This window comes from Oryctolagus cuniculus, chromosome 3, assembly GCF_964237555.1.
Source record: "Oryctolagus cuniculus chromosome 3, mOryCun1.1, whole genome shotgun sequence".
Taxonomy (NCBI): Eukaryota; Metazoa; Chordata; class Mammalia; order Lagomorpha; family Leporidae; genus Oryctolagus; species Oryctolagus cuniculus.
Window position 1 is genome coordinate 38,788,819 of NC_091434.1, and position 22,961 is coordinate 38,811,779.

Sequence of the window (22,961 nt, forward strand, 5' to 3'; positions counted from 1 at the left end):
TGCGGCAAAGCCAGCGGACGCGGACTCAACCCGACTCGACTCCGATCCCGGCGCCTGAGAGGCCTGAGGGAAAGAGCAGGGTGTTGACAGCCGGCGCAAGAGTGAGTTGGGTGAGGACACACAGACGCTGGGACAGGCCAAGGAGGTTGAGGGACCATGCTGACACTGGAAAGACGGGAGCTGGCTTGGCGCTGCAGGTTGTTGGAGGGGCGCCCCTGCAGGAAGTGAGACAGGATAGGAGGAGGACCCGGTGAGGGAGCAGCAGGCTGGAAGTGGAGACTGGAGTGGAAGGGCAGATCTCTGGCGTGACCAAGATTTCTGGATGCATGTCTGGGGTTGAGGATAAGCCCACTTAGAGGGAGACAGGGCAGGACAGGGACAAACGCAGAGCGAACGCGTGGGGCGAAGGGTCGGACTTTTCAGATGAGGAGACAGGACCCGGCAGCGTCCATTCTAAGAGCACGCCTTGCGCTCCCACTTTTATTTAGGGGGTGCCAACAATTCCATAAGCCAACAGGCAGTCGGCAAGGGTATACAACAACTTAAGGATCTGGGAACAGGAATTCGGTCTGGAGGTCTAAGATAGGGATCGGAGCTGTGCTGTAGTTCTTCACAGAGACAGGCCCATTTAGGTGCTCATGCAAATTTACAAATTCCTGGAAACACCCCAGGTACCAATTACCGTCCGTCCATTAGCCCCCTGCTGCTCCGGCTGCCACATTCCTTTGGGGGCAGGTGTGCCCATCCCGGGCCTGTTTTGGTGCGAGCAGAAACTGTGGCCGTGCCTCTAATTTCTGAACAGTTTGCTGTCTGAGAGACGCTTATGCAGCATCTTCTACAGAAAAGTACAGCACATCAAACTGGAAGCCTAGATGGATGCAGATTCTGCTCTGTGGGTTCCTCTAGTTCCCAAATATTCCACACTGAGCGTACATTATTGGGTTACCAGAAAGAAGTTTTTAAATAAAATTCCCTGTATTTGTTAGCAAATCAATTTCCACTATTCACAAGTACCCAGTCCACATGGCCAGGAAAGTTCTCATTCCAGAACGGTATCTGTATTTCCAAACTTCTTATAGAATCATTCAAAATGAAATCAAATGCACGACAGAAGTATCACAGTGTATTAACCATATACACATATACACATATACACACATATATATGTACATATATGTTTGTATTTGTTGCTTACACATTAAAAAGCCCTTAAGTTATCAATGGGATATAGAAGTAAGGAGGACCCAATATATGGTACACAGAATTGGGGACAACTTTTCCTGAACCTTAATTTCTTATCTTTGAATAATATAAGGATATTATCTATTAAAAATTAAGCTTAGCCGGCGCCGCGGCTCAACACACTAATCCTTTGCCTTGAGGCGGCCGCACACCAGGTTCTAGTCCCGGTCAGGGCGCCGGATTCTGTCCCGGTTGCCCCTCTTCCAGGCCAGCTCTCTGCTATGGCCCGGGAGTGCAGTGGAGGATGGCCCAAGTCCTTGGGCCCTGCACCCCATGGGAGACCAGGAGAAGCACCTGGCTCCTGCCTTCGGATCAGCGCGGTGCGCCGGCCGCAGCACGCCAGCCGTGGCGGCCATTGGAGGGTGAACCAACAGCAAAGGAAGACCTTTCTCTCTGTCTCTCTGTCTCTCTCACTGTCCACTCTGCCTATCAAAAAAAAAAAAAATTAAGCTTAAGGCCAGCACTGTGGCTCATTTGGCTTATCCTCCGCCTGCGGTGCCGGCACCCCTGGTTCTAGTCCCAGTTGGGGTGCTGGGTACTAGTCCCAGTTGCTCCTCTTGCAGTCCAGCTCTCTGCTGTGGCCCGGGAAGGCAGTGGAGGATGGCCCAAGTGCTTGGGCCCTGCACCCCATGGGAGACCAGGAAGAAGCACCTGGCTCCTTGCTTCAGATCGGTGCAGCGCCGGCCATAGTGGCCATTAGGGGAGTGAACCAACGGAAAAAGGAAGACCTTTCTCTCTGTCTCTCTCTCTCTCACTGTCTAACTCTGCCTGGCCAAAAAAAAAAAAAAAAAAAGCTTAAAATAAAAATGAACCCTGGTTGAAATTTTTAATAAAAAAACCTTCTAAACATTGAGATTTGAAGAACTTACATTAGAAAATGATGGTTTGCATTGGCAAATGAGTCATTCTTTAGACAGAATTCCCTCTAGTACTTTTTAAGAAGGTTCCTTATTAAAAAAAAAATTTTAAACTAAATTCCAAAATATAGTTCCAATCTGAAGACGTGTTGTGATACTCTTACCACAGGCTTAGGCGCAAATTGCACTTTCCACAAAACACAAAGGTTAGCAGAAAAAAGTTGAATGATTCACCACATACAATGTGTATGCATCACCAGCAGACAGTCACATGTATTGGGTGTGGCTCCAGAGTTTAGAGTAAGAACATGTGGCATGCAAGTCGCAGTCCAATGGAGAAAAGGGTGATCAAAGCCTTCCAAAGCAAAGCCAGGAGTTTGGAGGCGTAGGATTGCAAATCCTCCCCGCATGGCCGTGAGACTTGGTGACTCACTTCATGATTCGAGGGCTGGACGCCGTGCCTCTGGGTTTCAAGCTCCCAAGTCAGTGTCCTCACTTGTGGTGCAAGCTCCCTGCACTAGAAAGTTCAGTGGAGGTGAGGGAGGATGAAGCTGTCGTCCATCATAGAATGAGAAGACGGATTGGAACAAGCAGGAAACAGATGAACCACTGGCACTTGACAGTTAACCTGAGGACCACTGGCCATGGCTGCCCACTCATGGCTCATTAAAGAATTGATGATAGAACCCATGCCTTCTTGGGCACCAGGGGTGGGCACAGGAATTATGTGGCAATACTCAGATATAAAGCAGTCCTTCTGAAAAGCCAGGATGCGTGTGCAGGCACTTCAGTAGACGGTCGCCACAGGAGAGTGAAAACATGCAAAAACAAAGGCGAGAGAACTCATAGACCCTGAGAATGAATCCACAGACTCCAAAGGGCCCAAGATTCCTGGGTCAAGTACAACCTGACTGGATCACTCTGAAAGCAGGCGACCTGCAAGAGTTTGTGAATCATCTAAGGCACAAAAATTACCTGTGCGATGAGGTAAACATCGAACTTGGTTTTCCACAGGAGCAATGTTGTCTGTCCCCTGTGCTCCACAGGTCAGTGCTTGTCCTAATGAGTCAAGATCCGCTATGCACCAGTGGCTGTTTTGTTTCCCTCACCGGGGCACTGGCAGAATTTGATGTATCACCAAGGGTAATCCCCGTGATACCAGACCTGCCACCTCCCACTGGGAGTCCCTGCAGCCACGCTCAGCGGGGTGCTATGATGCTTAATAGTTCTAACAACGGTAAGCACCAGTCATATCAGTTTCACTTCAACAACAGTAACATCTGTATAATACTTTATCAAATGTTTTCATGTCTTTTAGTTCCTTTGGCTGTAAACTTGTGAAAGAATAAATGAGAAAAAAAGAAAGAAAGGAACTACAGCTCTTGTAGGTTTTAGAAAACTAAGCCAAGTACAAAGGTAGCTCAGAAAGTTCGTGGAAGAGGAAAGTAAATTAATCTATGCATAGCTTTTCATAATCGGCATTTTCCATTAACTTTCTGGAGGGAAAGCCTGTATGCATGGATTTCAAAAATGTCTGCACTAAAATAAGTGTCTCTTTTAGTGCCATTTTTCCATGAACTTCCTGAAATATGCTTAAATGTAGGAATCTCAATCTGCCCGTTTCCTTCATAACTCTCTGGGCAGACAATCACTGTTGTCACAGTCAAAAACCTGGGACCCGTTCACCTGTTATAAATTCACACAGACACACACACACACACACACACCAGCACTTAAATATAGACAAGTACAATGCTGCACACAGCCTGAGAGGACGAGGGTAAGGAGAAATGAGTCAACAACGGTGTCCTGCAGGTGTGTGTGCACTGGACACAGGTGCATCCACACTGCACAGGTAGAGATATCAGGGACCTGAAAGTGCTTGCTGAAGGCCTCCACAAAAGAAAGTTCATCGAAAGTCTCCTGACTCCAGAGTTTACCCTTGACAAGCACTAGGTTCCAGGAAAATGGAACTATGAAACAGACCACAGTCCCGGGACTTCCACGTCAAACCACAGGCCACTCCCCTCCCCGCCCCGACCAAGGAGATTTCAACAGTGTTTTGTGGGCTGGCATCCTATTACAGACACATCATGAAGCAGAGAGGGAAACAGCCTCACGCAGCAGATGTCAGGGCAGATGCTAGTGTTGAGTTGCTGCTCACAAAGTTAGCTGGAATTGGATGCAATGAAACGCAAGCCTTGCTGTGTCCTTCTGGAGGACTACCACCACCTAAACTAAAAGGCCTTATCTGCACCTCACCACGATTAGGTTTAAATGAGTACAGAACTACACATTTTCCTTCATGTTCCCAACAACTAAGCTTTCTCTACCTTACAAATGAGGCTGAAAAGCTAGCTGGATTGAGTTAGTGTCTCAGAGAAAGGGAATTGCGAGGCACAATGGAAACTCAAGATTTTCGTCTCTGTGTCGTTGGCTTTTCCTTTGTGCCATGCCATCTCTCAGTTGTAGAGAAGGACAGTTAAGTGGCCACAGGCTATGTGTATCCAACTGAACAGACACTGTGACCACCAGCTTGTGGCCTTGACTGTATGAACAACGGCTTTGGGAGATTATCATAACATGTAAATTAGACACAGTTCCTTAATGAAGCTACATTCTAAGCCCTGTGATGCTAGCTACATAACAGCGTTTTTATGAATACCTCTCATAGAAAATCCACTATAGATGAATTTGACTTTCCCATACTTACAAAGGCACCCTCAAGAGTTATTTTCCTACATTCCTTGACATCTTTTTAGGAGCATCTGCATGTGCAAGGAATAGTGTCCTCTTATGTACCATATCATTCCAGTTTACTGAAGTAGGAAAAAAAGTCGGTAGACCACAACTGGCTGGAGAACTGTGGGTAAGCTGCTGTCACTCCCAGGACCTCGGCTTCCTCATCTGTGAAGGACGGGCTTGACCACAGGACTTTCAGTCTTCCTCCCAGGTCTTTTTCAAAATATGGTTCCAGGAATTACAAAGAAAAACTTTCTCTTGAAAAAAAAAAAGTTCAAGTACAAAAAAAAAATTCAAAACCTTATTTTAAAAATATCAAGGAAGGTTACTCCCTCAAGGCATTGCCAGATATCTCTCGGGCCAAGGGCCGAGGACGAAGCAAAGATAACCTTGAGCAGCTCTGGTCCCTGAGCCGGACTCTCTCCCTGGCCTTTGGACCAGATGAGCAGAATGTATTCGTATGGCTGTTGATCCCAGTGCAGCTGCCAACTGGGAGGACATCCAGCCAAGAGGAAGGTGCTTCTCTGGGGATTGAGCCCTGATCCAAGTCTTGCCTGAAGCCAATGTTATCCACTTGTGGATTTCCAGATACCGGAGGCAACAAATCCCTTCTTTGAGTTTGAGTTGGGTGTTCTGTCTCCAGTACCTGAAAGCTTCCAACCGAGACAGAATTGGACATTAAGGTGTAGTTTCTGCTCCCAGAGTGGCTGAGCAATCTAGGCTAAGAACAGCAGTTCTTGGGGCGCTCAAGGGAAGTTTAAAATGTACCTAGTCCCCCCTAGTGTCTCACAGGTGAACAACCCAAGGCCAAATATTCTCTTCAAGATGCACAACTAAAGTCAGGGCTACAGCCTAAGTCTTCAATAAAAAAAGCTTTCTAATGTTCATACTTGTCAAAATAATTTGTTTTAAGATCAGAATTGATCATTTGAGAAAAGAGAACATTTCCAGCTACTGGAATGACAGGTGGAGACCAGCTCATCATCTGTCACTGATTCCCACGTTGGGTGGGAGGTTGGAGGAAATAATCAAAGGTTCCTGTCAGGGCTCCGAGTCCACAAAACTCCCTTCTAGAATGAAGGCTCTTCCTGTGGCACAGGGAATACTAGTCTCTTCCTTAGAGTGAAAGCAGGCTGCGGCATCTGTCTCATTCTTCCGCTTTTGTCTGCTTGTCGGCTCACATCATTGTTAACAGCAGTGAGGATGGACAGGATGTCTTCATGCCTGTGGGCAGAGGGGAAGATGATTTTCAATCAGGATGAAGATATTACACATCAAGCTTTGGAAAGATATCACGTGCCACAGCTTGGATGGATAAATGGCAGATACCACGTTATATTAATAATGTCCTCTCTGTTCCTGGTTTGAGCAGGGATACAAAGAGTTGCATGGCACATTGGAACACACTTAGAATACAGACGTTGACCAATGATGGCAAATACACAATACTCATAACACAAAACAGTGCCAAGTCCAGAGGAGGAAGTACTGGTTGAGAGGTAAAGAGAAGGCCCCATGGAGGAAGTAGCATTTGAGCTTGACTTGCAGGAGGAATAGCATTTACCAGCACATTCTAGGGGTGGGTGTAACTTATCACTACAGCAAACATAGGCTCCAGGGACAGAACCCAATTTTGAATTGTAGCTCTATCACTCACTAGTTGTGTGGTCTAGGCATGTTACTTCTCTGTCTCTCAGTTTTCTTAGCTCTAAAATAGGGATCATAGTAGTCCTCATGAGATTTGTCATAAGAATTAAATTATGATGAAGCTGGTGCTGTGGCATAGCGGGTAAAGCCACTGCCTGCAGTGCCGGCATCCCATATGGGCACAGTTCGAGTCCCGGCTGCTCCACTTCCAATCCAGCTCTCTGCTGTGGCCTGGGAAAGCAATGGAGGATGGTGCAAGTCCTTAGGCCCCTGCACCCATGTCGGAGACCTGGAAGAAGCTCCTGGCTCCTGGCTCCTGGCTCCTGGCTTCAGATCAGCACAGCTCCAGCTGTTGTGGCCAATTGGAGAATGAAACAGCAGATGGAAGACCTCTCTCTCTCTCTCTCTCTCTGCCTCTCCTTCTCTCTCTCTCTCTAACTCTGACTTTCAGATAAATAAATAAATCTTTAAAAAAAAAGAATTAAATTATGCAATTTGGATTAACATTTAGAACACTTGCTACATTAACCCATGATCAATTTTTTTCATTTTTAGTAGTTTTAAATCTTTAATAAGTGTTTTAGCTTTAACACAATAATTTTTACATTTTGACACAGTCACTTCATATGTAGACATTATACACATACATACACACACACACATATACTCTTTTTTCTTGAAAACATAGACACTGATATCTCAAAGTGAAGGATTCATAATGATGATAATATGGGGAAAGAAGGTATATTATCACACATGTGGTATGATTCAGTGAAGCAACATTTATAACTATATTGCAAACAATAGGACAACCACACAATTTTTATACTTTCTCTATATTAACTTTCGTAAATAAGACAAAATGTGTGTTGTCTTTCTAGATCTGACTTATTTCACTTAGCATAATGATCTCCAGTTGCATCCATTTTGTTGCAAATGTCAGAATTTCCTTCTTCCTTATGGCTAAGTAATATTCCATCATGGATATACACCACATTCTCTTTATCCAGTCATCAGTTGATGAGTCCATGTGTTTGCTACTGTGAATCGAGCTGCTATCAACATGGGAGTACAGGTCCTTCTTTCATATGCTGATTCTCCTGCTTTCAATATATTCCCAGGAGTATGGTAGATCTATTTTTTAATTTTCTGAGAGATCTCCACACTGTTTCCATAATGGCTGTGCCAATTTGCATTCCCACCAACAGCACATTGGGGTGCTCTTTTCTCTACAACCCCATCAGAATTTCTTATTTTCTGATTTTTGGATGATAGCCATTCTAACTGGGGTGAGGTGATACCTCATTGTGGTTTTTATTTGCATTTCCCTGATGGCTAGTGATCCTGAGCATCTTTTTGTGTGCCTATTGGCCATTTATATTTCTTCTTTTGAAAAATGCCTATTCATATCCTTTGCCCAATTCTCAACTGGATTATTTGTTTTGTTGTTGTTGAGTTTCTTGAGCTCCTTATATGTCCTGGTTATTAACCCTTTATCAGATGCATAGTTTGCAAATGACCATAGTTTTTAGTAGCATCAATTGCCAGTCCTCCTCCTCATCCTCACCATCATTATTTCTCAGGTGATGGATGCAGGTTCCCAGGCTGCTCATCTTGCTCAGCACAAGCTGTTCTCTGTCTCCAAATCTTCTTCTGGGTGAATCCTCATCATTTAGTCTCACCTGGACTGTTATCTCCATGAAGAAGCCCTTCAAGTGGCCCCTTACTCTCTACATCATTATCCTGTTTTGTTTTGTTCAGAAATTGTGTTATTGAATACTCACTTATTCCCAGTTTTTGTTTTTGTTTTTTTGTCTTAGCATCATTGGACTTGTAAACTCCAAGGAGTGAAGATTTTTATCTCTTATTAACAACTGCATCTATAGCCCCTAGTTCAGTACCCAGTAGGGTAGGCACATAGTAGGCCTGCAATAAATACCACCTTGATGATGAAGCCATACACATTAGCCTTTGATGGCTATGGTGATGATGAAGGAGTTGGTCAAGAAGAGGCAAATGTTGACATTGTGGTACAGCAGGTGAGGCTACCACCTGTGAAGCTGGCATCCCATATTGGCACTGGTTCATGTCCCAGCTGCTCCACTTCTCATCCAGCTCCCTGCTAATGGTCTGGGAAGGGCAGTAAAAGATGGCTCAAGTGCTTGGGTCCCTGCCACCGACGTGGGAGACCCAGAAGAAGCTCCTGGCTTCTGGCTTTGACCTGGCCCAGCCCTGGCTGTTGTGGCCACCTTGAGAGTAAATCAGAGGATGAAAGATCTTTCTGTCTCTCTGTCTCACTCTCTCTCTCTCTCTCTCTCTATCTATCTCTATCTCTCTCTCTGTAACTCTGACTTTCAAAGTAAATAAATACATCTTTTTAAAAAATAATTTATAAAAAATAGAATAAAAGTTGACTCAGGGCTCCAAAGTTGACTCAAGGCTCCAATGCTGACTTACAGAAGAGCATTGTGGCTATTCCTAGAAATTCAGGAGTAGGAGCTTCTAGAGAGGTTTGAGAACATTAATTCAGAAATATGGGTACTGACGTGAGGGCAAACAGCAACACACAGGTGGGATGTCTGGCGATCACTGAGGTCAACTCAAGCAGTTGTTCATCAACCCAGCAAATACTTATCAAGCTCAACAACATATCAGATATTGTGCCAGGTGCCAAGGATATAAAGTTGAGTGAGACAAGGTTTCTACTTTCCAGGAATTTAGAGATGAGTGGACCAGAGATGACAACACAGGAGGTGTTTTCATGGAGGTGTCAGTGGCCTATAGGTATAGCTAAATCTGCCAAAGACGGGGAATGTGGGGAGAGAATGGGAAGAAGAGTAGGAAGTGGAAGGGAATGGATGGGAAGAGATGGGAAGGGAAGGGAGGAGGGAAGAGAAGGGGGTTTAGGGTAGAACTTTGATGAAGGGGAAAGCAAGAGAAAGAAGAGAAGAGGCAGGGAGGGGAGGAGAGGAGGAGGTCTAGGGAAGAACCTTGGTGAAGGCCCATTTCGTGGGTGCAGATAAGGAGCATGTGGTGTAGACAGAAGAGAAGTTGCCAGAGCAGTGACAAACAGAATGTCCAAGTCAGCACAGTCATCGGGTAAATAGGATTAGCAAATGAATACATGAAGGAACAAACAAAAGTCTCCCATGTTTTTGTCCTTGCTCTTCCCTCTGCCCAGCACACCTTTCACCCCATTTGTTTGCTTAACATCCATTTTCATTTCTAGAAGCTTCCTCAGATCCTCCAAATCCTGGTGAGGTGCTCATTCTGCATGTTCCCGTATCTCCTATGCCTCACACTGTGTACTTACCACCTGAGGCTGCTCTCTCTCACTTACGTGTTTGTCTATCCCTTTAGCTTGTGAGCTACCTGAGGGCAAAGAGTGTGGTTTGTTGCTTTTGTTTTTGTTTTTAATTCCCTGTCTTACTTTCAAGTCTATGCTAATGCTTAAGGGAAGTTTGTTGGATGGATGGATGGATGAGTGTGTGGATGGATGGGTAGATGGGTGAATAGGTGGATGGATGAATTGGTAGATGGTGGATGGACTAACAGATAGATAAACAGGTGGCTGGAGAGGTGGATGGACGTGTTAAGTGGATGGAACAACTCAGAACTCTCACCTTGGGACCAAGGCTTTCAGATGATTACACAGAGACTGGATGTACCAGCTGCCATTCTCCACATGCCGAAGGGAGGCATAACCTGGAACAGTAGCCAGACCAAGCAGGAAATCGGCCTCGACAGGGATACTGTCCTGAAGGGAAGGAGGTACACACTCAGGATTCACAGCATCTGCTTCTATGGGCGCAGAAGATTGTATCTCTTTCCCTTGACAGGCCTGGATGAAAAAGAGTTTAGGTTTGCCAGCCAATCCAGGGCATTGCTTGGCTGTGAAGTGGGATACAATCTCCCGAATGGGGATGAGGACCCCGTCTGAAGAGTAGACAGCTCCAAATATGCCATGAGTCAGAACACAGAACACGAAGCAGTCCCCATCATCATGGTCTGGGTGATGCTTCTCCTCCTGCAACAGCGCCTCCAGGTCTTCCTTAGTCTTATTATCACACTTGTGTACTTTGAACCCGAGCCACTGGAACACGAGCTTCAGGTACTCTGGACAGAGAGGGGGGAAAAAAAAAGAAAATAAGGAAATGAAATGAAAAAGTAAAGGAGTAAAGCAAACCGAATAGTGAACAAAAATTGCACAGCAAACAGCCTAAAGCTTTGGACTTTTTTTACTTCCATAACAATAAAATCTTACAGTTGCCCTGTCTTCTTGTAGTATGCATGGTGCTGTCACCACCGTCCTGGGAATCGGCAGTGATGAGGAAGCTAAGGCCGTGTGACCCTCCCGCGGTCAGGCTCCCCATTAGGGTGCTGAAACCCAAGCTGTCTCACACATGCACTCCCCAAAACCCCAGAGTTGTAACTAGCCAGCAATGCCTGCCACTCTTGAACAGTTGGGTGACACTCCAGGCACACACAAAAGGCTCAGCAACATGATCTTATCCTTACACTGAGATGAAGATCAAAGTTCCAGAAAGAAAAGAAGAAAAGAAAAAGATGTTCAGCTCTTCAACTTGCAGTTGGTACACTGTTGTAGACTCACCCGCGTCCCTCTGGGTCCCTCGTCTGTCTGACAGATAGGTGGTAAATATTTCGTTGTTGACAATGACACAGCGGCCTCTGTGCTTGCGATCCATCCTGTACACGTTGGCTTCCTTGAAGAACGAAACCGAACCACTTAGCAATGAGCCTCACTTTAGGGAGTTCAATGGTTCTTTTTTTAAAACATTTGAATAAGTATTCTAGAAAAAGTATAAAGTCTGGAAACTTCTTGTATTTGAATTGTTCCAGAGAATGAAGTTTCACACCATCAGACTTTAGTTTTTGGCTCCTTTGAGAAGAAACATATGAGTTAAGACAAGTGGCAATGCTGGCTTCTGAGTACCCCTGGTGACAGTCATCTGATTTATGGTGTTTATGGGACAGGGCAGCCATTTGCTCTCTTTCTCTATATTTTGAAAGTGCTACAAAACACACACTTAAAGAGAATGAGAAAGGTCTTCGCGGAATGCATGGTTATTGATAAGAGGGTGGAACAGAAATGCTAGGACAAAAGGAGAAAAGCCCCGCTGGGCAGCCTGCAGCGCTGGTGATGCAGTATGTGGTCTTGATGTCCCATGGCAAAGTGCAGTAGAGCTATCATCAGTAGAGCTGTCCCAGAAGCAAGAACTGGCCCTGGGTAGCCCAGTTTTGTTCTTGGTTACACAGGTCACAATGCATTGGAATAGCTTTTCCAGCTTGGTGAGTTGGCAGGAAGTTTATTGTACTATGTAGGTGGTCTACTGATTCCCTTTGGGTGCCGGGCAGCACCACCTCCCGAGGGACTCTCCACAGCTTCTTTTACACTGCTGCTCACTTCCTCAATAACAAAGGCACTGGTCCTGGTAGCCTCCCCTCCTTCCTCCTGCATCCTGCGTCCTGTGTAGAGCTGGAGTAACTGGTTCTAACCAATCGCCCCGCTGGGCCCACTGTAAGGAATATCTTGTAGCACCCGTTTTGTAAAACATGCCTTTATACATCACTGCAAACCTTTGGGATTATCCACACCTATTATGCATAGGAATTCTGAAGTCACATATGAAAGGACTGGTGATTCTAAACCCTCTGCATTCAAATCATGCTGCTCTGATCCACTACTTTGAAAGCGATTCTAAACAGCACGTATTACAAATTAGCAGAGCTGGTTTCAGCACAGCCTCTGCAGAACTAAAATGATCCCCCCGAAAATGCGGCGCATCTTTGATCCAAGCAGAAATGAAGCCGCTTTGGTTGAATAAAAACAAGAAAGAAAGAGAGAAAGAGAGAAAGAGAGAAAGAGAGAGAGAGAGAGAGAGAAAGAAAGAAAGAAAGAAAGAAAGAAAGAAAGAAAGAAAGAAAGAAGGAAAGAAGGAAGGAAAGAAGGAAGGAAGGAAGGAAGGAAAGAAAGAGAAAGAAAGAAAGAAAGAAAGAAAGAAAGAAAGAAAGAAAGAAAGAAAGAAAGAAAGGAAGGAAGGAAGGAAGGAAGGAAGGAAGGAAGGAAGGAAGGAAGGAAGGAAGGAAGGAAGGAAGGAAGGAAGGAAAGAAAGAAAGAGAAAGAAAGGAAGGAAGGAAGGAAGGAGGGAGGGAGGGAGGGAGGGAGGGAGGAAGGAAGGAAGGAGGAGGAAGGAAGGAAGGAAGGAGGAAGGAAGGAAGGAAGGAAGGAAGGAAGGAAAGAAAGAAAGAAAGAAAGAAAGAAAGAAAGAAAGAAAGAAAGAAAGAAAGAAAGAAAGAAAGAAAGAAAGAGAAACTTCCCTTCTCCAGAAATAACCCCATTGGTAGACAGGACAGAAAGCCACAGCAGCATCACTCCATATTCAAAGATCAGCACATCTCCGAGTGCTACCAAAAAAAAAAAAAAAGGAACAGAGAGTCAGAGAAAGAGAGAGGAACAAGTCAGAAAAAGCTCAAAGCCCCCAGAGTCATTACGGGCTGGACCCCGGGCAGAGAGCCCTGAAGAAAGACCGGACTTGTGTGCTGGTTTCAAGTCTTAGAAAGTCAGCAGGTGCCCTCAACAGTTCCACAGAGGCCAGGGCTGGTGTGAACACCTGGAAGGAGAGGTGTTCACTCTCTGCAAACATCTTTCTCCAAGCACATGGATTCCCTGACCTAAATTTTCTGATATTGCATCAGTTTGGACTGCTTTGCTCGCTAGGCACCTCTGTGACATAAATTCAGCCACCATTCCTGACAGCAGGGGCTTGTTGCTTGGTTGGAAGCCACGCTGCTGTCAGGGGGTACATTGGGGAATTAAGAGACCTTGGGGCCGGTGCCGCGGCTCACTAGGCTAATCCTCCGCCTTGCGGCGCCGGCACACCGGGTTCTAATCCCAGTCGGGGGCGCCGGATTCTGTCCCGGTTGCCCCTCTTCCAGGCCAGCTCTCTGCCGTGGCCAGGGAGTGCAGTGGAGGATGGCCCAAGTGCTTGGGTCCTGCACCCCATGGGAGACCAGGAGAAGCACCTGGCTCCTGCCTTTGGATCAGCACAGTGCGCCGGCCGCAGTGCGCCAGCCGTGGCAGCCATTGGAGGGTGAACCAACGGCAAAGGAAGACCTTTCTCTCTGTCTCTCTCTCTCTCTCTCACTGTCCACTCTGCCTGTCAAAAAAAAAAAAAAAGACCTTGGGTATCTACTCAGGCTTTCCAAGTGGAAAGCACGGTTGTGCTGAGTCAGCATTCACCTGTTCCAGGATATCTAAAGGCTGGGTGGACATTAAGAAGAAACTGGATTGTGGAGTTGCAGGGGAGGAAGGGCGAGAGCTCTACGCACCAACTTGGGGCAGAGCAAAGATCAGCCCATGGTCCTGGGCTTAGTCATGCCTTTGGCATTGACTGCATTCAGCACTGCTTTCAAGTGTTCCTGAAACTCCTGCTCCTCTGGATAAGAATCATGCCAGAGAGGAAGTCCGCAGTGGGTGACCGGCTCAGGACAGCAACAGGAAAGTGCAACATAGGACTGTTTGCTTCTCCCATGCCCAGCATTCGCCACCACGAGTCAGTTGTTCACTGTGGTTGGGGGTCAGTCCTTGGGGCTCAGGCCAAGTAGGGAGCGCTCCTGGGGAAGCCACCCTGAATCGGAAAGCAGGAAGCAATGGCTTTATTCTTGGAAGTGAGCTCTGGGGTCAGACTGACTGCTGGGTTCAAGTCCCAGCTCCACAGCTTCTGAGAGGCGGGACCTTCAGCCAAGTGTTGGACCTCTGGGACTCAGGTTTCTGGGCATTACATGAGAATAACAGCGGTACCTCTCCCCAGGCGACAGGAGGATTCAATGAGATGAGCCCTAGAAAGCTCCTAGAACAGTCCCTGCGAAAGGGCAAAGTGACTGTCCCCATCATGCACCTCCAGGCTCGGCTGGAAGCGATGAGTCCGGGGCTCTGAAGCCTGAATTTCCAGAAACATAAAGATGAAGGGACTCAGGCAAACTTTCCATTTCACAGACAGGCGTCACCCAAAACCTGCTCGTTCCTCAGCAGTTTAGCCATGGCAGATTCTGCAGTGTCTTCCTAAGGTTGTGACTTCAAGGCCAAGGACTCAGGCACCAAGCTCACCATTGGCACTTCCCTCTCCCTCCCTTCTGCTCCTCTCCCTCTGCAAACAGAAGCAGCACCCAATGCCACTTGCTCTGACCGCACACTCTGCTCTGTCACTGCCGGCCTGCGAGCTGCAGCCCCTGCCGAGGGTGCCTGACTGCGAGGCTTGGAAGCAGAGCAGCTGCCCGAATTCTCCTGAACCTGCCAGGTCAGGATTTAGAGCAGGAGCCACTCAGCCCTCTCCGCCCTCCCCCAGAGGAAAGCCTGGAACAGCCCGTGTGTGCCTTGAATTGGAAAAAGAAAGTGCAGAGGAAGATTATCCGGAAGACATCCCACCTCTCTGTTCCTAAGCCGCAGTTCCCTTCCTGCAGAACCCTGGCCTCCCTCTCAGTGACCGCCCCAGGCCTTTCTGTTGTTGTGGCCACGGGAGGGACGCCGCTGAGATTCGCAGCATCTCAGGGGCAGTGGCTCCCTCCACCCCGGCAGCTGCAGGCCCTGCGCCCCTGGATTTGTTTATTCCAGGGCTGATAAAATGTGCAATGCGCGTGGACAGGGAGGAGAAAAGAGCTTGCAGGTTGCAAGGGCTACCCGCCTCTTTCCCTGAGGGCAGAGCATCCCCTGAGGACAACCCCCCAAATGGAAAGCATTTAGCATGGCATCAGCTCCTGCCTCCAACTCCTGACTCCAGCTCTCTGCCAACACAGGCCCTTGGGAGACGGGGGTGATGGCTCGAGTAGTTGGGTCCCTGCCACTCGTGTGGGAGACCTGGACTAAGTTCCTGGTTCCTAGCTTTGACCTGATCCAATCCCACCCACTGGGGACACCCGGGGAATGAACCAGTGGATGAGAGCACTCTTTGTCTCTCTGTCTCTGTCTCTCTCTCGCTCTCACTCTTTCAAATTAGTAAATAACTGTAACAAAAAATAAAGGAATTAGATCTTCAAAACATTTACTCAGTTTTTTAAATAAATTAGAGCATTCTTCTTAAGCCTAATCATCAGCAGTGTTCCTGTAAGTGAGAAAGCGCGTCAGGGGCACAGGAAGTGGGAGAGGAGTTACCTGGCCCCACTTTGACCGTCACCTGATGGAAAGGGACAGATTCCAAGACACCTCCCGACTCCGAGCATCCGTGAGAACGTATGTAATGGGAGGGGCTGTCCCCAAGCCCCCTGAGCGTCCGGTACCACCACAAGCTCCCTCATCTTTATCTGGCTATGGGCACAATCAGCCCGATCAACAAAACTGCAGTGTCTTGGAGACGCAGGCTGAACCAGGCCTGTGAGAAACCGCTGCATCCCCGAAAGGCAACAGCACAACTCTGTGTGTGTGCTGCACGTGCATGTCAGAATCTGAGCACAAAAGCCCTTGAAAGAGTGGGGGTGGGGGGAAGGAAGGGGGTGCAGTTAAGTTCAGTGGGATAGGACTGGCACCCTGGCACACTAGGATAATCCCTCCGCCTGTGGCGCCAGCATCCCATGTGGGCGCCGGGTTCTAGTCCTGGTTGCTCCTCTTCCAGTCCCGCTCTCTGCTGTGGCCCAGGAAGGCAGTGGAGGATGGCCCAAGTGCTTGGACCCTGCACCCGCATGGGAGACCAGGAGGAAGCACCTGGCTCCTGGCTTCGGATCGGCGCAGCACTGGCCATAGCGGCCATTTGGGGAGTGAACCAACGGAAGGAAGACCTTTCTATCTGTCTGTCTCTCTCACTGTCTAACTCTGCCTGTCAAAGAAAGAAAGAAAGAAAGAGAGAGAGAGAGAGAGAAAGAAAGAAAGAAAGCAAAGCAAAGCACTGCTTTTGCACCAGCAGAGTAAATGCCCGATCACACAAGAATCCTCAGTGGGTGCTCAATCTTGGGGGACATTTATGCAGAACAGGGTATTTGCAGGGTCTTAAAACATCTCTCCCTTACTTGCTTATAGTTGGGTAGGGAAAATATATAAAATGAACTACGTAATGAAGAAATGTCAAGCACTAGCATCTCCAATGAGGGGGTGGGGGGTTGGGAGAGATAGACATCATGTAGCTCCAGACGTGAGACCCTAAGAAAGATACAACATCACTTGGTGATATGCTGGCCAGGACGGATAGCTTGACTCTAATCACATACATCAAAACTGAGCAGGAGTCTCTACTTTTTATGGAAATCAGGAGGATTGGCTGCATTCTTCAACTGTTTCAGTGTCCCAAAGAGGAAGAAAAGTTATAGAAATGTCCAAGATTAAAGGACTATCAAGGGACATGACAACTACATACAATATTGTGTTTATATTACGTGTACTAATAGATAGTGTCTACATGCAAGGGATTTTAAAAATTTTTGAAGGTTTTTATTTAATGAATATAAATTTTCATATGTACAGCTTTTAGGGATATAGTGTTTATTTCCCTCATTCCCACCCTCCCACCTGTGCTCCCATCCCACCTCCCACTCCTGCTCCAGTTCCATTTTCCATTAAGATTCATTTTCAGTTGACTTTATATACAGAAGACCAACTCTTTACTAAAGAGAGATTTCAACTATTTGTACCCACGCCGACACACAAAGTATAAAGTGCAGTTTGAAGACAAGTTTTACCATTAATTCTCATAGTACAACTCATTAAGGACAGAGGTCCAGCATGGAGAGCAACTCCTGTTGTTGATTTAACAACTGACATTCTTATTTATGGCGTCAGTGATCACCTGAGGCTCTTGACATGAGCTGCCAAGGCTATGGAAGCCTTTTGAGTTCACAGACTCTGTCAGTTTTTAGACAGGGCCATATGCAAAGTGGAAATTCTCTCCTGCCTTCAGAGAAAACTACATCTTTCTTTGATAGCCCCTTTTTTCCACTGGGGTCTCACTCACAGAGATCCCTCATTCAGAACCATTTTTGCCACTATGTCTTGGCTTTCCATGCCTGAAATGCTCTCATGGTGTTTTCAGTCAGGCCTTAGGAGCTGATTCTGAGGTCAGAGTGCTGTTTAGGGTGTTTGTTATCCTATGAGTCTGCTGTGTGGACTGCTTCCCATGTTGGAACTTTCTCTTCCTTTGTAATTCTATCTATTGTTATTACCAGGCACTTGGTCTTATTTATGTGATCCCTTTGACTGATGGTCCTATATATATGATCAATTCCATACTTAATATGATCACTTTATCACATAAGATAGGATTAGTGCCACCCAGCTAAGTGGGAATTGGAGTCCCATGGCAAGTTTTTAGCTTCAGCCTTAGGGTAGGTCTGTGGGACTGTGTGCTAATCTGTACAGTTCCTCCTGCTCTCATTCCCACTCTTATTTTTAACTGGGATCTATTTTCAATTGACATCTATGATTAATGCTATGTTAAGTAAGAAGTTCAGCCAATGGTATTAAGTAGAGAAGAAAAAAAAGAATAAAAAAATAGATAAAGTGAAATAAAAAAGGTTTTCCTCAACAGTCAAGACAAGGGCTGTTCAAGTAATTGCTTCTCATAGTGTCTGTTTCACTTCTACAGGTTTCCTTTTAGGTGCTCTGTTAGTTGTCACAGATCAGGGAGAACATATGATATTTGTCCCTTTGGGAATGGCTTATTTCACTAAGTATGATATTTTCCAGATTCATCCACTTAGCTGTAAATGACTAGGTTTCATTTTTTAACTGCTATGTAGTATTCCATAGAGTACATGTCCCATAGTTTCTTTATCCAGTCTTCCATTGATGGGCATTTAGGTTGATTCCATGTCTTGGCTATTGTGAATTGAGCTGCAATAAATATAGAGGTGCAGATGTGTCTTTTATTGCGCATGGGATTTATATTGCATAAATAAAATATGTGATCCTAAATTAAATTTAGTTCTGGAGAGAGAAAAAGGCTCTCAAGGACATTATTGGTTCAAGGAACAAAGCTGAAATCTAGATCATCAATTTGCATTGGTAACCATGTTATACTTTTGTAAAAGAAAATCCTTATCCTTAAGGAAAACATTCTGGAGGTTTCAGGGGTAACGGGCATGCCTTGTAGCTCACTCTCAAATAGTCAAGAGAAAAAGTATGAATGGAGAAAAAGGGTGAAAGAGAGAGAGAGAAAGAATGTACATACACAAGAGCACAAGAACCATAAAGCACATCCACAGGGTGGTGGAATCTGGGCAGAGTGTGATGGTTTAGACGTGGTTTGGTACCCAAGGGCTCATGTGTCTGCTGTGGGCTTGGACCCTAATGTGATGGTGTTAAGAGGTAGTGAGACTTTCATGAGCTAGGGCTTGTGAGGTTAGCTCTTGTGAAAGCCTTGTTATAAAGCAGCAAGACTGGCCTCTCTCCAGCTCTAGCTTCCTGTTTCACAATATGATGATCTCTCTTACATAGGCTGCTGCCATTGTGATTCATCTACCCTCCGGCCTTCATCAGAGCCAAGCCAACACATTCACCAGGCCCTTGAACCTCCAGAACTACAAGCCCTTTTCTTTATACAATACCCAGCCTTGTGTATTGTGTTATAGTCAAACCAACTCACTAATACAACAGGCATTCTTTGTATTCTTCACATCCTTGCAACTTTTCATTAAGAATGAAATTCTTTCCAAATTTAAAAATTGTAACTATAAAAATACAAAATCATGAGAGTAATAAAGAAGTCATAAAATAATTTTTTGAAGAATAAAAAATAGGCCGGCACTGCAGCTCAATAGGCTAATCCTCTGCCTGCAACGCCGGCACACCGGGTTCTAGTCCCGGTCGGGGTGCTGGATTCTGTCCCGGTTGCCCCTCTTCCAGGCCAGCTCTCTGCTGTGGCCCGGGAGTGCAGTGGAGGATGGCCCAAGTGCTTGGGCCCTGCACCCCATGGGAGACCAGGAGAAGCACCTGGCTCCTGGCTTCGGATCGGCGCAGCGTGCCAACTGCAGCGGCCATTGAGGAGTGAACCAACAGAAAAGGAAGACCTTTCTCTCTGTCTCTCTCTCTCACTGTACACTCTGCCTGTCAAAAAAAAAAAAGAATAAAAAATAAAAGTCCAACCAATAACCTGATTAGAAAACAGGCACGGGATTTGAATGGCTATCTCTCCAAAGAAGAAATACAAATAGCCAACAAGCACATAAAAAGATGCTCAACATCACTAGTCATGAGGGGAATGCTAATCAAAACCCCAAAAAGATCCATTAGGACAGCTGTTTCCAAAACAAATAAACAAACAAACAAACAAAAACAAGTATTGGTGAGAATATGTAGAAATTAGAACCTTTGTGCAAAATTTGTGAAAATATAATAAAATAGTCCAGCCACTGTGGGAAGCAGAATGGCATTTCCTCAAAAAATTAAAGATAGAATTACTATATGGTCCAGCACTTCCACTTATTAGCATGCACCTAAAAGAACTGGAAGCAAGGTCTCAAAGAAATGTTTACACTCGTGTTCATAGCAGCATCATTCACAATAGCCAAGAGGTGGAAGCAACCCAAGAGTCCACCAGCAGGTAAATGGATAAATGAAACATACTACAGACACATGATGGAATATTATTTACCCATAAAAAGGAAGGAAATTCTGAGACCTTCTACAACACAAATGAACTCTGAAGACATTATACTTAATGAAGTAAGTCACTCACAAAAGAACAAATATTGTATCATTCCACAATTATGAGGTACATGGCATGGGCAAATTCTTAGAGACAGAAAGAATGGTGGTTACCAGGGCCTGAGGGGGAGGAAGAAATGGGGTGGGTACTGTTTAATGAGTACAAAATTTCAGTTAGGGATGATGAAAAAGTTCCAAAGAAGGATGGTGACAATGTCTACACAGCAATGTGGATGTACTACTGAACACTACTGAACTGTGGACTTAAGACTGGTTAAGATGGCAGATTTTACATCTGTTACACCATAATAATTTTTAACAATTATAACAAATTTTATGTTATTTTATTGTGTATTTTACCATGGTTCTTTTAAAGTGAGTTATATGATAAATTTTATGCTATCTGTATACCATAGTTGAAAACAAAACCATCTCCAGAGCTAATCTAACTTATGCTGAGAGATGTTGGCATAGTGGAGCTACCCAAGTTTTCAGGGAAGAAATGTAAATCGTGCCACATGTCTCCCAAGGGTCCTGGTCACATTGTGAAGGGACCAAGTTCTTGCTTTCTGGGGCAGGCTTGCTACATAATTTGCAAGGCATCTTTTTCATGCATTATTAAGAACTTCAAAATGGTGACACCAAAGCATCAAACAAAGCATGAACACCCATGAAGGTGGCCCTGATCTCATCCTACAGACAACAGGAAACATTTCCAAGTAACCCAGAGGTGTGTTAGAGTCAACACAAACCAACAAGTGAAAGCCAATTGTTAAATTCTCAGAAAAATCTGCAATCTGATTGGTAACATGGTGGTCACTTAAAATCAGCCATAATGGAAGTATCTACAGCAAATGCTAAAAATCAAAGCCTCTCTCTTGCTCGCTTTTTTATTTTTCTTTCTATTTCTTTTTGAAGGTTGGAGGCAAAGGGTAACGTTTGTTGGTTGTTAAACATTGACCAGCCCATCACTGAACTTACCTGTAAGGCTCCAATGAATCGTTTAATGTCTGACTGTGAAACCAGCTCTTCCTCTCCTTCGTGCAATGATTCAGTTTGCTTGTCTACAGCAGTTGAAAATAAAATCAGAAAGTAAAATAAAATCACCTTCTAACTAGTAGCAATCCAGGATAACAAATCCTCAAAAACAGCCATCTAAAGTAATTATTTTAATGAGGTTGTAAATCTTTAATGGTATTTGCTTATGGAAGTCTACCTACAAGTATATACCCAGAAAAGAAAGGTGATTTAATAGACTATTTTTAAATTTGTCATATTTTATTCCTTTATTGATACATTTTCCTATTATTTGTATAATTCTATTAGCTCCTTAAAATTTCAATACCCTTTACCAAATATGATTTCAGAATTTATAGTGCTTAATGTAAAAAATAACTGTCAAGTAGAAATCTCAAAAAGATTATCTCAAAAAATAATATCAGAATTCAGACTATAGCAGCAAAGAGAGAGCAAGAGAGAGAGAAATGGAAGGAAGGAAGGAAGGAAAGAAGGAGGGAAGTAAGGAAGGAAGGAAGGAAGAAAAAAAGAGAAACCATTGAAAAGTAGTAATTACATCTTTTACATCATTAAATAATTACTAAGGAACCATTAACAGTAATGAGCTGGGATAAGTGTTTGGACTAGTGGTTCAGACACTGATTAAGATGCCCACATCCCACATCCGAGTCCCTGAATTCAGTGCTTGGCTCTGGCTCTAACTCCAGCTTCCTGCTAATGCAGACCCTTGGGAGGCAGCAGTGATGGCTCGAGTGGTTGGGTCCTGTCACCCCCATGGAGACCCAAATTGAGTTCCCAGCTCCCAGCTTCAGCCCTTGCCTGGCACTCAGCAGGTAAGTGTTCTCTCTCTCTCTCCCTTTTTCCCTCTCTGACTCTCAAATAAATATTTGAAAAGTAAAAAAATCATGAATTTTATCTTATCAAATTCAGGGAAAATACAAGCTCCATTAGATGGAAAATGAGCAAGTTATATAACATGATTTGCATGGTCTTCATTAAGAATATGTATTATACAAATATACATATATATTTGGTTCCATGTAGAATAAATTCCACAAGAATATATTCCAAAGAGTGATTATATCTGAGAAATGAATTGGTAATAGAGGAAGGGGAAAAGAGAGACCTTCTCCTTCTATATCCCATATTGCTTTATTATTTGAATTTTAAATTATTTTCCTTATATGCATTATTTTTAATAAGTTTAAAATATTGGCAGACGCTGTGGCTCACTAGGCTAATCCTCCCCCTGCAGCGCCACTATCCCGGGTTCTAGTCCCGGTTGGGGCGCCGGATTCTGTCCTGGTTGCCCCTCTTCCAGGCCAGCTCTCTGCTGTGGCCCGGGAGTGCAGTGGAGGATGGCCCAAGTCCTTGGGCCCTGCACCCCATGGGAGACCAGGAGAAGCACCTGGCTCCTGGCTTCGGATCAGCACGGTGCGCCGGCCGCAGCGCACCGGCCATGGTGGCCATTGGAGGGTGAATCAACGGCAAAGGAAGACCTTTCTCTCTGTCTCTCTCTCTCACTGTCCACTCTGCCTGTCAAAAAAATTAAAAATAATAATAGTAATAAGTTTAAAATACTAAAGTGAACACCAACATTCAAGAATACTCTGAAAATCAGCCTGCTGGTCCCTAACTAGAGCTCATGTCCTAATCAGATACAGCAGACTTGGAGCTGGGGCACAAGGCTTTACAGAAGTCTAAAATCTGCATACCTACTATCTTTTCAGTCCTTTAATTTTTCCTCTTAGAAGCAGAATTGGCCCAAACTCTTAGAATTGTAGAAAATCAATATTAAATTATTAATCATA

At 45.1% G+C, this 22,961-nt stretch overlaps 1 protein-coding gene across 2 annotated transcripts in view; it reads right to left on the bottom strand.

The window, feature by feature from the left end:
- Positions 1-956: 956 nt before the first annotated feature.
- CASP10 (caspase 10) overlaps positions 957-22,961 on the bottom strand; it is a 41,867-nt gene continuing 19,862 nt past the window's right edge. The window contains exons 5-8 of one of the 2 annotated variants that reach the window (XM_008258926.4): positions 21,115-21,197; positions 11,101-11,212; positions 10,112-10,604; positions 957-6,065 (exon numbers count right to left, since the gene is read on the bottom strand). In XM_008258926.4, the coding sequence (XP_008257148.2) occupies positions 5,912-6,065; positions 10,112-10,604; positions 11,101-11,212; positions 21,115-21,197 (842 nt within the window). In that variant the 3' untranslated portion in view covers positions 957-5,911. 2 annotated transcript variants of the gene reach the window in all.